Source organism: Vanacampus margaritifer, chromosome 1 (genome assembly GCF_051991255.1).
Source record: "Vanacampus margaritifer isolate UIUO_Vmar chromosome 1, RoL_Vmar_1.0, whole genome shotgun sequence".
NCBI classification, from domain to species: domain Eukaryota; kingdom Metazoa; phylum Chordata; class Actinopteri; order Syngnathiformes; family Syngnathidae; genus Vanacampus; species Vanacampus margaritifer.
Genome location: NC_135432.1, coordinates 52,259,428 through 52,274,323, shown reverse-complemented (window position 1 = coordinate 52,274,323; position 14,896 = coordinate 52,259,428). Strand labels below are relative to the sequence as shown.

Sequence of the window (14,896 nt, the reverse complement as noted above, 5' to 3'; positions counted from 1 at the left end):
ACAATGACAGTTTTTGTTGACTATAGGCGAATAAAATTATGTTTTCTTGACTAAAAATGGACTACATAAAAACGGGATGAGGTTGACTACCTATGATAAAAAAACAAGCATGATTGAAATTGGACCAAAACTGAGATGACATTTAAAAATGGCAGATAAAATTAACACTACTCACACTTATATTAATTTTACTCCACGAACAACAACATGACCAAATTTTTACCTTCTTACCTGACAATGTGAGTTCAACCGGAGTTGATTGAACATCATTACATGGTGCGAATGTACCTCATGTTGTTGTCGATGAGTGGACGTGCCCTTGCCTTTGGTGCTCAAGGATGCTGAAGTCGAACACAAAGACTGCGTGTGTCTCGTGACATCCAAAAGGTGACCTGCTTCATTCATTAAGTCTCTGCACCGTCAGCCAATCACTAGCTTCCTGTCAATATGTGCTCAATAGTCCCGCACAAACAGAGTCTTGGCTCGACTCGTTTAAAGGTAAAGATGACAACATGGCACGCAAGTGACTACCTGCAGGGCAGACTCAGCGACAGGCGGTTCTCTTTCGCTCTTAATGCATTTGCTGTGCTGGATAGATTATGTTTTATTAATGCAGTGGTTTCATTTAATTGGGAAATCACACAGTGCAGCCAGACAGCTCCTTGGGAAATGTGAAAAATGACAATTAAATTATATCTCAAATTCATTAATTCCCTTCACCGTTTGCTCATTTTAGCGTTCTTTTTCTCTTTATAATACTGTTAGAATTGATTGTTAGTTTTCAGTGTCATTTGCATATGTAACGCACAGTGCGTTTGCTCCCACAAACAGTTTGCATCTTTGTATTCCTTCCCTTTTTTCTTCCTATCTTGCAATTTGATTAAGACTATTATGTGCTGCTTCAATTTCCTGTCTCTTTGCAGAGGGCAGGACAAATCTAGGATATGCATAATGTATTGGCTTGTGGCATGTTGAGGTGGCAGGCTTTTTCCAATTACCTGCACCCAACACCAATTAGTATGTAAGGGAAAAAGGATGATGAGGGGTGAAAGTTTAAGGGGGTGATAATGATGAAGCTGACGCCGATGGGGTTTGGCCCCGCATGCCACGGTGTCGAGACGACCCTTCCCCGCCCGCGCCCCTGCTTGCGGTGCTCCGACAGCTCCTCTCAGACATCCATAGATCATTAATCTAATTGGCTGGTTGCCACGGGGAGTGAGACAGTTATGGACTGTTTTAATGGTAAACGGTATTGTGGACCACGCCGTCTACGCCAACAACGTGCCCGTGATACCAAAGAGCAAATAACAGAGGGAAGGGATCTTCTATTGATTTAGAGACATGTGTTTTGCATGAGTGTCTGCTGTTTGTTGAATCTGCTTTCGGCATGGCCCCAATTCCCCCCTCCATTTCTGTGTCTTGCTGAACCTAAATGGCCCCTTTTTATTCATGACCGTGCCTATTGCATGAATATTAATTTGAAAGGCTCGGATAAGTGGAAGCAATATGGTGGGAAACCTTGCCTGCCCTTTCAAACTAGCGTTCATTAAAATGAAGAAGAGGTCATTTGGGTTCACGCAGGCTCATTTCTTAATGATGTTTATAATGCCAAGCTTACACACTAATAGAACTCATGCGTGGTTTTCGAGGGGCTCCTAACCTTCCGTGTTTCTCACTCCTGTCTCCTGTCGCTATGAAGTTGTGGCTATGTATGAGAACGTTCTTAAGTGTCCTACGCCCGGCTGCACTGGACGCGGCCATGTCAATAGCAACAGAAACTCCCACAGAAGGTAAGTGACAGCCTGCCCATAAGGAACAGGCTCGATCCGTGTCCCTTTTTTCTGTGGGATCTTGTTTCAGTTCATACGGACATGAGATCTTGATTTGACGTTTTCTTCCATTCAATTATTATTTTGTGTGTTGATTATGATCATAATGTTGGCTTGATGGGATCATTACCTCCATCAGGGATGTTGTGTTGTTTTCATTGCTCGCTGGTTTCTTTATTGATATGTTTGTTTTTGTCTGCAGTGTTTTTTTCTTTTCTTTTTTTTTTTATGCATCCACGAGGAATGTTATACAGTGTGTCAATATGTTGCAATTAACACATAGTGAGGACTCCACATATTCAGGAAGTTATACAACAATGTATCAACATCGTTAGTTTAAAAGTCCATATTTTGTACTGAATTCTTGTCCAGATTTTAACATCAAAATGTAAAAAAAAAAAAACTAAACACTTTTCTTTATTCTCATTGCACATGCACAAGTACAGAACAACACATTTTCACTTAACAGGCACAACCTATTCAAGAAACATGAAAAACACTGACAGAGGAAGACAGGACAAGCCCCCCAAGATCTTCGATAAAAAGGGAAGACACAAGGGAGGGGGAGGGGGAGAAAGACAAGGTTGGAGCCATGCCTCCCAAAGGGGAGCATAGTAGAAGCCTGGAAAAAAAAACTTTCACATGCCACACATACAGACATTACACCAAATCTCAAGACTTGTACATGCGGGAGACAGAAGATACATACATAACATTATATAACATAACATAACATAACATAACATGTCAAGTCTATACCAAAGATAAAATGAAATAAGATATAAATTTGACATCAATGCAACTGCAACATAAACACTGTTAACACAGCAGGTTTGGATATTGATCAGATGTAAATAAACAAAAAATTATATTGGGCACTAAATCCCAATTACGGCCTGAGATTTGCAATTAAATCTACATGGTAAATTTCGTAGAGTGCATTGTTACTCAAAAAAGATGGTCCCAGTCTAAACAAAGTAAAATTAACACTTGGAAGAGAGTCAAATATTTAGTTAATTTTACTCTAAGCATTTTTACTGTGTACGAGAGAATTTGCCTTGCCCATGAAAAACATAGTAATGTGTCACTCAGAAATTCATAGTAAATTTTGTAAGGAGAGTTTTCGAATTCATTTTACTAGTAAAAGAAAGAACGAAAGAAAGTCACTCAAGGGTTGAAGAACAAACCTACAACCTTTTGAGACGGGCGACGGCCAATCTACCCCCTGAGAGGTGCCGCTCCTACTGTGTGTTAGTAAATTGCTGGTGTCAGGTGGAATCCTCGTACCTCCGAGAGCAGTTTTTTGTCTTCTCTCTGAACACACCAACAATATATTAACAAAACGTAGGAGTGGCGTAGCTCAGGTGGCAACTGTCTCCCAAGTTGAAGGTTGTGAGCTATTTCCAAAACCCCTAAGTACTTTTTTGTTTGTTTGTTTGTTTGTTTTGATAAACTAGTAAAATGTGCTCAAAAACTCTCCTTGTAAATTTTACTTAGAATTTCTAAGTGGAAAACTTGACCCCCCCCCCTTTTTTTTTCCCCAAGTAACCATCACTCCCCCTTTTTTATAGTGATATGAAACTTAAAGTCCCAGTAAAGTGAAAATAAATATCTTTGAAATTTGAAAACACCACATAATGTTTTTTAACATTCCTAACAGCATGATTGAAAAAAATAAAAAATAAACAAGTCGATTTTTTTATAAATATAGTCTGTTTTGTGTAAAATGTACTTTACTGTGTAGCCCTCAACTCATCACAAGGCACAACTAAGCAAGGCGCAAGCGGAGGAAAGAAGATGAGTGGCTAAGACACCAAAGTGTCAGGTCAAGCCAACGAGACAAAGTGAAGCTAGCAACCATACAGGAAATTGGTGACACCAGATGGATGGCAGGATATACATGGTGAATCCAGAGGGACAAAATACAAAAAAAAGAGAGTTTGACATTGAGAGAGGGAGCATAGAGCTAACCATTTAAGTTGGATCTGTGAAAATCAGAAATTCTCATCAGAAAAATCTAAGTATGTTTTCCCTAACTGAGCCAGAATGGGCAGTAATTTGAAATCTAACGTGCTCATCTCTTCAAATGTGGTTGTCATTTGCTGTTCATATGGAGGATAATATGATATGTTCTTCTCTTTGAACTAGGTGAAATTTTAGCTGTTAAAATACTAAATGTTGACCTGATTGTGTAACTGACTAATACCATGAAAATCTTCACTCTCTGAGGGTTTCAAGTTGTTCCTCTCGCTATTTCAAATGAGACTGATTACAATGCATCGGCTCATGCATGCTAAAGCATAAATCATTCAACAGTCGCCGGTAGGGGAAAAAATGGCATCTATCAGGCGTAAGTTTGGAGGGAGAAACAAAAATAGCCTTGCTGTCAGACGGGGTGAGGGTTATAGTGAAAAAGGAGTCACCCACAGCAGATGCTCAGGGAGTTGGGGCATAGCAGCAGCTATTAGCACCTTTCTGCCACTCAGCCGGGGTGACAGCAAAGGTGCAGACCTGGGAAGACCGCAGTGCCCCCATAGTGCGCGCTCAGTGACACCACTCGGGCGCCAAATAGGCACGTACATCCACACCAGCTATAAACTTTCACTTTGGCCGTCAAAAAAATTATAGCGATTCTATGCACACACACGCACGCATTTGTGGGCGTCGTGTGACAGGTGCTCATGAGCACAGCTCCACATTGGCTTCAGGCCACTGTCAAAGTGCATTTTGTGAGGCCTTACATTGGACAGACCAGCGCAGAGGAAAATGGAGGTTAAGGATCGCACCGTGTACTTTTGTCACTTTTGGTCAGTTAGTTGTCAGGACATTTGCACTCTATACTAAGCCATAGCAGGTATATTTCCATGCCTGATTCTTTCTGCATGTGCATTTTGCGATTGGGCCATATTGTACCTCTTATTTATTAATTTAAGGGCTTAACAAGGAATCTTACTTTCACAAAATAAATGTGCAAAAGTGGGTAAGCAGAGTTGGTTGAATTTGGTGTGGAAGAATTTGATGTCTCCAACCTCGATATCATTAGACACATTAAGGATGAATATCTGTGATCCCTGATTTCACAAATAGTCCTCTGGACAAACAGATTTAACTTAGATATTGTATATGTTTGGGTTTAGAATATCTGCCTTTCTATGTAGGGTTTGCGTGTTGTCCCCACTTCTTCTACTGAGAGATCTCAAATTGTCAGTTGGTGTGAAAGTGAGTGTAGTTGCAACTGGCAACCAGTTCAGGGTGCATCCTGTCTCGAGTCTCCAGCCCATCCCACCACCCGAATGAGGACAAGCGATATAAAAAAAGGATGATTGGATGAGAATTTGTGGGAAAAACGGATTTGTTCATTTACCATATGGCATGGACGCAGATGGCAGTACGGACAGAGTACACTCATTCCCCTTTATTTCATAAAGACCACGATATGTCTCATTCACCACGTAAGGCGACAAAATTCTCTGGTGAAAATATAGGACTAATGTTGCTCTTCCATTGGGACGGGCATTTGTACCTCTGAGTCAGAATTTTAATCAACCCTCTTCCTGAAGTTAGATCTCCAACTCAGCAAGGCAGACCAATCTTACAAGATGACAAAACTGATGCTACAGGATCTGCAACTCATGTAAACACTATAGTTAACTAGGGGTATTATGAAAACGGGGATATCACAATATCGCGATATCATGATTGCATAAAAATTGCCACGGTATTGTCATCATGTTACGATATTAAAAGCAGTACACCTGTTAAAAATATTACTTTTAGCCTGCTTCAGCCAAACACAGCATCCTGGACTACGTCGACCATGATGCTTTGCAACACTGAGCTAATAGGAACACAGGTTGCATTCATTCAAGATGGCGGAGAGCGTCAAGCCTACTGGCATAGATTTATCTTTCGTCACTGCAGTTATTGTGTACAAAAATACAATATTGCGCATTTTTCAATATAATGAGCTTTTATTTATAATATCATGAGTTTTTGAACGTTATCGTGAGCTTTTTTATAATATCGCCAACCTCCACACAATATTGTGATAATTTTCGTGTCGTGAGGTTCATATATCGTGATAATATCTTATTTTGACGTTTGGATATTGTTGCATCCCTAATCGTTACATGGATTTTGTACGTTTGTAAGGCTAAGAAGCACTGGGAGCACACAATTCTGACGTTAGTGTCGTGAGCTCTAAATTCCGACCCTCAATTGAAAACACCAGCATGATAGGCATGAGTCTTCCCATGCTGTAATTTTATATAGTAAATACAACTTTTTTTTCCCGCTATATACGTCTTGTTGCTGTGAAAGCTGAATTGAAATATACTTTAAAATATATTTGGAAATAGCAACATCTTTGTTTTTATTTTAGCAAACACATCTTTTTTTACAGCGTGGTGTTTGTGGCCAGTGTGAGGTCCTAAGAAACAGTCGTCTATGCGATGCCTGTTTTAATATTCAGAAATAAGCGGCAAAATGAATAAACAAAAAAATAATCACAGCACGTTCACGAAAACGAGTGGAAGTTAATTGTTTCTTATTGGTGAGAGTAACAATAATAAAAGATTAAGAATACTAATAATAAGTATAATGTGTCTTATTTTTAATTCTTATCAATTGCAAGATCAATGGCAAAATCTATGCAGACAAATATTGTGAGCTTCTCAACAAGAAACATCCTGGATACTCTAATATTATTTCACAGACTCTCTGAAGCAGCCACGTGAGAATCAGTTTGTCAGACGAGCACATTAACAATCATCACCTTTTAGAACACGTACTGTACATTAAGATCAGAATTTCAAAATTGTGTGTAAGGTTTTGTAGTGTGCCAATGTTGAGACCGTTTTTATATTTCAGTCTGTCTGGATGCCCCATTGCTGCAGCCGAGAAACTGGCCAAGGCCCAGGAGAAGCACCAGAGCTGTGACGGCTCCAAACCCAACCCGGCTTCTGACAGAGTCTTAAGGTAGAAGCGACTAGCTTTTCCCTTAATCCTCATCAGGTGGTCTTCAAACAACAGTAGCTGTCAAAAGTTTTGGCAACTTCACAGTGGAAGATAAAAAGATAAAACTAGCGTTTGTTCTGCCATTTGATGAATTCACTTCAAATGTTTGATACATGTTCTCGCTATGTTAATTAAGAGGCTCCATGTTTGTTGAATGATTTCTGTCACGCTGAAATGTTTTGTTCCTTTTCTTCTTGCATTTCTTAAAGCTGTTCAGGTTTGAAGTGCTTTTTGTTTTATGTTGTATCCTTCAGCGAATACTTCCAAAAGACTGCGGCCACATTTGTCTCATTATCGAAGACGAATTCCCTTAATGCAGTTACATTTATCATAGTGTAGCACAGGTTGTTGTTTTTTGTATTAGTTTTAAAGTCATAGAAATACTTAAATGTAATTTCAATTTTCATATTTAGATATGAGTGAAAATAAACGTAAGAACTTGCACTTCATCGCTTCCTTACAAGGAACATGGTTTGTTACACATGATTATGTTCATCAAATTATAAAACAATAGCAAGTGTAAAAAAAAAAAGAAAGAAAGAAACTCCATTTATTTTTCTTTGGCAGTGGAGGTTAAGAAAGAGACACAAGCAATGGCAAATGGAGGGAATATCCTTTCTGTGAAAGAGCAGCCATTTACCAGCATCATCCTCCGTATTTCAATCCTGGAGTATTGCCAACCGTCTGCGCTTTCCTTTGAGTCTGCCCACTTGAAGCCAAATTTCCTCCCCCTCCCTTGGGCAATTTTCAGTGGCTCAGTCCAACTTCCACCCCCTCGTCATTTATTTTCCAGGCCTATGTGCTTTGTCAAACAACTGGACTATCCTCAGTATGGTGACAAGAACAATGTTTCCACCAGCACGCCCCGATCCAACCTGGCCAAGGAGCTGGAGAAATATTCCAAGACCAGCTTTGACTACAGCGCCTTCGAGGGTACCAACAACCACCAAGTGTACGGGAAACGGGCCATTGCACCCAAGATTCACGGGCACAGGGATACCTCTCCGAAAGGATTTGACGGTAATATTTCGCCCGTACTGTCTTTATGTTCACCATATCTGAGAAGGCTATTTGCTTATCATTTCAAACAACCAATTAATGAAGCTAAGCTCAGCTAAGGTCTTAATGTCCCTATATGTATTTTTATAGTTTTCGAGTGTCCATTTTGCAAGGTTGCTTTCTTCTTGTTTGTTTTTAGCATTGTCATTGTGAGCCCACATATGGCAAAATATGTTTTTCTTTATTTGTTTTCGCAACATTCTGAACTGTGCACAGCGGATTAGGGTCCGACTTGTGTGGATTTTTTTAGACCGGTGCCGATACCGATATTTTGCAGGAAAAAAAATACCGATTAATTAGATGATTAATACAAATATATAATGCACAATTATTACACCCACTCCCTCTAAAATGCATTTCAATGGTTGGGTTTTTGCTATTCATGGGTTGAATCTCAATTTCTAGTGAATTGCAGGTATCAACTCTAAATATAGAGTTAAAAAAATACTGTTCCTTTTCAGTTCCCAGGTTTCCCCCCATGGTTTCCATTACAAAAGGCTCTCTTGCATAAAAATTACCATTGAAGGGCGGCACATACCTGTTGAACTAGAAACCATCGAGAACTTAATCCATCCATCTATTAGTTGAACCCCTTACGTGTTATTCTTTTTCTTTTTTAACAAAAATCATCTCACTCAAAATGTTAATGTAATGGAGGTACTATGTTTGTCTGCTGAAACCGAGTTGGCCAAACTGTCTCTATATACGGCTCTGGTGCAACTAAAACATGTCTGCCATCTAGTGGTGAACGGTGATATTACAAATTAAAACAACAGTCGACCCCTGCAGTTCAGCACTCATAGATTAGCATATTCATGGGTGTTAATGAGTTTTTTTCATATATTTTTTTCATATTTTCAATTTTTCCTGTTCCTCAAACGGATTTTTATCCACATTTCGCCCCGTTTTTCATAAAAGAACAACAAAAACATTTTGAATGTTTATCAGCATTTTTAAAAGAATATTTGGGGTTTGCATTTATATTTTGTTTTTTTGTTTTTATTCGATGTGGCTGATTATTTCGGCCGGTGTTTGAAGAGCCATAATCGACACATGCAACTTACCTGTGATTATAGTGTATGACCTGCTTTAGCTCTGCTTTGTCCCATTTTCTTCTTTTAATTCAATGTACATATGTATCTCTACTATCGACATCACACCTATTGTACGTACCCAGTAGTTAAAATAATAATAATTTAAATACAAAACCTGATTCAGAGTTATAGAGCTGAACTTTTCTATGGCACCACAAATTAAACTTGGACTGACATTTATGTAAGTACTCAATATTCAAGTGCTTTTACATAATCCAACTCTATAATGCCTTGTTGAGAAGTCTTTTATACACAACAAATTCAGAAACATTTTGTGGCACTTCATCAGAGAACAGAAGTATTTTCTATCAAAGCCAGAAGAAAGCCAAGCAATGACCATAATGTGTTGGGCTTGTTGTCATCCAAGGCCACATCACTATCATCTTGTCTGCACTGTACGCAGATATCACATTTGTCTGTTTGATTTTGGTGACAACCTGGTAAACCGGCTGTTTTTCATTTTGGACCATGAACAACCAAAGCCAGTTTCCTCTTAAGCCTGAAATGTGGATAAACAATCTGTAATCCTCTTCTTCTATTTAATAGCACAAATGTGACATTAAGTATTCTATGTAGAGTATTTATAGGAGAAGTGCTCAAAGTGCATCTACGAGTTTAACTTCCTCTCGGTGTAATGGTCAAGTGACCTCATAGTGTATATGAAAACAGTGATACATAAATATTATTTCTCATTTTCTGCCATGTTTTCTGCAGCCAAGCGCTACTGCAAGAACTCCAGCTCAGCCAGCAGCACGACCAGCACCTACGCTCCTAGCAGCAGCAGCAGCAGTCTGAGCTGTGGTGGTGGAGGAGGGGGGGTGCGAGGAGGCGGAGGCAGCAGCGCCAGCAGCACCTGCAGCAAGAGCAGCTTCGACTACAGCCACGACATGGAGGCCGCACACATGGCCGCCACCGCCATCCTCAACCTGTCCACGCGTTGCCGGGAAATGCCCCATGGTATGGGGGGAAAGCCCCAGGATCTGTGCTCGCAGGTAGGAGACCAGAAGATACAAAAGCCTGTTGATTAGTGTTTTGTTTTTGTCTTTCAACAATGAAAGAGGCATCTTGTGCCCTCGTCTTTCTTCTTGAAATGAGTAAAGACAACTTTTGCAAAGTGGAAAAAGGCGCACTTTTTACTTCCTGGTAGTGCTTCGTCAGTACTTCCAAATATGGGCACTTCAACGGACCTTTCAACTGAGTGAGCAGGTGCATGTGAGCACTTGTTAAGAACGTGGCGATGGAACGTTTGTCAATCAAAGTACCAATTACAGACGCTCCCCAACTTACGAACGAGTTACGTTCCGAGCGATCGTTCGTAAGGTGAATTTGTTCGGAAGTTGCTTCAGTGCTATATTTTGTATTATAATGTATGTTTAAAGAGAATACGTACAGTACTGTACTACGTATGTTAGAGAGAGAGAGAGAGAGACACACACAGTATGTACATGTACGTAATAAGATAAATAAAATGAAGTTTAACTTACTTTTGGAAGATGTACTCGATGCTTAAGGATTTGATGGAGGAGGAGGAGGAGGAAGAGGAGGATTTTTTCTTCGTCATCGCTGGAATGGGCTTCAAAAGTTACTTCCTCCTCCGTAACTTCAATGTAGGAAGAGGTTGAGGGTCGTGGAGAAGAAGATGAGGGTTGATGAGTATCTTCCTTGGAGGATTTACTAGAAACTGGCCGAAAGAAGCGATCTAACTACGATTGCACAGTTTTCTTCTTTTTTCATCATAAATGATGCGGTAGCACTGTATGGCATCATTCAATTGATTTGCAACCTCTGTGCAACGTTCAATATTTGGGTCTTGCTGCTCGAAGAGTGCGATGGCTTTATCTATGAGCGACAGGCGTTTCTTCTTCTTCCTCCTCCTCGACACGTTGCTGAGCCTCCAATGCTGGGTGAGCTCTCATAGCGCCAAGCGTCGGTATTAGCGGCGGAAAGAAGCACTACAGTACTCGGAAAAAGGTGCGCAATGAAAAATCTAACTTACAGCATCTCTTTCCGAACATTTTTTGACATGCGCGCATGTACATGTTCGTATGTACAGTTGTTCGTAACTCGAATGTTCGTAAGTAGGGGAGCGTCTGTACATGCATATCAGGCATGTGTGCTTTAATGCGAAAAAATGTTGGATGGAGTTGCTCTACGAAAAATTGGAGGGGGAAAAAAACGCAAAACAAAAATATGAAGATAAACACAGAATGTTTGGCATAGTGGCGTGCGAATTGGCCTTATACGGTATGTTGGACATTATTAGAGAATTTCAAGGCTTGAAATCGTCAGCGGCACTTGAGTTCACTCCATGCAAACATCAACCAGGAATTTCCAAAGGGGACCAAGGTTATTTTAGTTAACAAAAACTAACGAAAAAGACAAAAATTCAAAAAACAATTTTGTTAACGAAATAAAATAAAAACAAAAATGATTATTAAAAAACAAAAACTAACTGAAAGTACATTTTATGTTTACAAAACTATAATTATAGCAAAAATGTCCTTCATTTTCGTCTTTGGTAATTAATTTAATACATGAGCCTTTGGGGAAGATTTTAAATGTGGTTTTAGGTATATTTATTTCGATATTAACCAGAGTAAAGAAGTTTGAAAGTGTGTCACACAGAAGTGGCATCATCTAGCAGCAGCCAATAGAAAAGCACCTTCAGATGACGTCAAGGCGACAAATTTGCCTACTTGACTTTTGGCTCCAATGGCTCGGATCGCCTGTTTTTTCGTTTAACTAAGCCGAAATGTAACGCAAGGTAGGAAAAGTGTTCCTTTTTTCATTTTACCATGGTGCTTATTAAAAATTGCACACAAGTAATTCAAATTTAAAATAAAAAAAAAACTAATACTGAAACTAAATAAAACTAAGCATTTTTTTTAAATAATAAAAACTAACAGAACCACCCTGAAAACAAATTAAAACAAACTAAATTTTAAAAAACAAAACTCAAAATGAAATAAAAACAAACTAAAATGAAAATTCCCAAACTATTATAACCCTGAAGGGGACTGAACTTCGTAAGTGCAGGCTGCTAGCTCACGTTGAAAGGTCAGGCAGAAAAGTAGAGTTGTTCCCAAAATCCCCCAAAAGCACTCAAATCAACTTGCTTGGAATATTGTAAAAGGCAGACAATAAAAGAGCGTTTGTCAAATCAGGCAATAGCGAGCTAGGAAGTGAGGGGAGATATATTAATAATTAATAAATAAATTTCAGCCAAATTAAGTGAACTTGCATCCGATGTGTCACTTCATAATTGCACAAAAGAGTTGTTACTTTGTGTTAACTCATTCACTGGCTTTGACGTCTATAGACATCAAAAATTAATTTGAACTATTTCTATTAGTTTAACATTTTTTCTACTTTAGTTAAGTGGAAAGTATGAAAATCTATAACTTTTTTATTGCACATTTAGATATAAAATGTGTTATTAAAAGTGAGTTAACTAGTGAAGTCATGCGATTAATTACAATATAAAAAAATAATCACCTGACGCCCCTATTTTTTAATAATCTTTTCTTCTTCTTAAAAAAAAAAAGATTAAAAAAGATTAAAAATTAAAAAAAAATAATTAATTAATTAAAAATTAGGGGCGTCAGGCGATTAAAATTTGTCGCATGACTTCACTAGTTAACTTACGATTTTATATCTGTTCTAAATATACAATAAACATTTTTTTCTAGGTTTTCATACTCTTGTTAACAAAAATTAAAAAAAAAAAAAAGTTAAACTAATAGAAAAGGAATTGTTGACGTCTACAGTATAGCCGTCAATGGCAGTCAATGGCAGTGATTAAATATAAAATACACAGATCTGTGTTTTTTAACTCAATGCCCCTGTGCTGAGTTGCCCATGGCCCTTGGGAGGTCCTCAATGTTGAAAATGTCCCCTGATATAATCCTGCAGCCTCATGTAACTGTGACTCACTCTCATGTAGCAGTCACAGACATGTCCACACATAGATGATCTCTATGCTTCTTTCATTAGATAAGTGCTAGCTGAGAAACCTAAAAAAGATAAGGAGACTTCACCTGTACGCTCTAAATAGACAGACAGACACACGCATAGACAAAGCTCCACGGCGACGTCTTATAGGAGTCAGCAGGGCATTCCCCCCCCCACTGTCTGGGGATCAGATAGGAGCAGGACCAAGCGTCGTTTGACACGGCATGAGCCCAGTGTGTCGTTTCTGAGGAGATAAGGTGACGCTGTTTCCGTATTATCTGCGCCGAGATGTGAGATGCTGAGCGGGAAAATGGTGACAGGCCAACGAGCGAGAGGCGGTGAGGAGAGCGAGAGCGCTAAATGCTTGCTCGACGCTAATGTTGACGACGCAGACTGCGATCGAACTGATAATAAGGAAAGCGAGCAAGGGAAGGTTTTTTTGTGGGCGGTTTCTAAATGTCACGGTACAAAAGCGAAGGAGATATGCGGTGGAAGAGTACAGTGCAATGAAAAGAAGGGGGAAATGGAAGAGATGCCAAAAGCCACGTACTTTTCAAGCAAAGTGGAAAGGAATAAAGTTGGTGGGAACAAAACAATGCCTGAAGCAGTCAGGACTTCCTGTGGTCCTAAATCATTTCATTGTCTGTCCTGCGCTGGAGTGAGACAGCCAGGATGCTCCTGGGGCAGGACGGGAAGACAGGAGACTTCACAGGGCTTTTTTTTTCTCCCCTCCTCGACTCCTCATCCGCTTTCATCTCAGCACCTCAGGTCGTGCCAAACACTACCCCTCTCTGACTATCAGTGCGCTTCACACATACATACAGACTAATCGAGCCTTCTTCTTGTTTTAGTCATTCTTATTTAGGGCTCGGTCCTCTGGTTCATTTGACCGCAAATCAATTGCCTTCATTAAAATGGACGTACAGTGTTTGAATGTCATGAGGGAATTTATTTTACTGGTGGAGCTTGGGGAGAAATGTTGATTTTTATTATTCTTGTACAAAATATTGCTGCTCCTGACCAGTCGAATTTGCACAGAGTTACATCAATAAAGTAATGGAGCCAACATTTCAAATGAATTAGTTTGATATGTGCTGTATAGCAACATCTAATGCCGGAGTAGTTTCTTCTTGAGCAGGCTATGATTTAGTCTCTTTTCTAGATAAATGATCATCATCAACATGCACTCACAACTAAGACTTGGAAACTGGTCCTCAAAGAGGGCATTGCTGATAAAAACAGTAAAAAGAAATAGATTTTAATTGGAATGCAAAATGCAACATATTTAAAATAGAAATCAGTTATTGCATACAATGACATTATCCTGATATTAACTTTAGTGAGGCAATTCTCACAATGATAGTCTACCATAGCGTCCCTTTACTTAACCTAAATAAGATAATATTCAGGTTAAGCAGTATCTGTATTGCATTGGGACATTCATTACAGATAACACACACAAACATGCTTGCGTTTATTTTCAGAGCATTTTCTCTGTTACAAGAAAATATTTCGCGTGAGCTGACAAAAAATAAGAGGACACATTTCAGGGCTGTTCTTACGCTAGCTAACATGATGGAATTCTATGGATGAGGAGTACCTAAGCTACCTCAAAGAAGAAATGTCGTTACATAGCATTATGGTTCTAAAAGGGAGAAGAAGAAAAAAAAAAGATAAATTGCATCTGGCTTTTGCAGTCCTGTCACGTCATTGTGAGCGAGAATAGGCTAAAGAGTTTAGATTATTACAAAAATACATTTAATTCAATCACAACTTCGAAAAAAGCAGTGCAGTGCATGACTCATGTGAATGTGACTGTTTGAGTTGGTAGGTGCTCGGGGCTAGTGTTAACCATTGTTTGTACAGTTCTTTTAAAACTGCTGAGAAGCATTTGTGACAGTTTGCCAACATGCACAAAGTTTGAAGCTCAAAGCTTTAGAAAAGGTT

General features: G+C 39.2%; 1 protein-coding gene across 11 annotated transcripts in view; it reads left to right on the top strand.

Moving 5' to 3' along the window:
• myt1lb (myelin transcription factor 1-like, b) overlaps nucleotides 1-14,896 on the top strand; it is a 136,144-nt gene that overhangs the window by 104,388 nt on the left and 16,860 nt on the right. For 10 of the 11 annotated variants that reach the window (XM_077585270.1, XM_077584890.1, XM_077585290.1 and 7 more), the window contains 4 exons: nucleotides 1,700-1,790; nucleotides 6,699-6,806; nucleotides 7,639-7,865; nucleotides 9,713-9,990. In XM_077585270.1, coding sequence (XP_077441396.1) covers nucleotides 1,700-1,790; nucleotides 6,699-6,806; nucleotides 7,639-7,865; nucleotides 9,713-9,990 — 704 coding nt within the window. The remainder of the gene's footprint in view (nucleotides 1-1,699; nucleotides 1,791-6,698; nucleotides 6,807-7,638; nucleotides 7,866-9,712; nucleotides 9,991-14,896) is intronic. The other variant, XM_077585144.1, reaches the window with a different exon arrangement.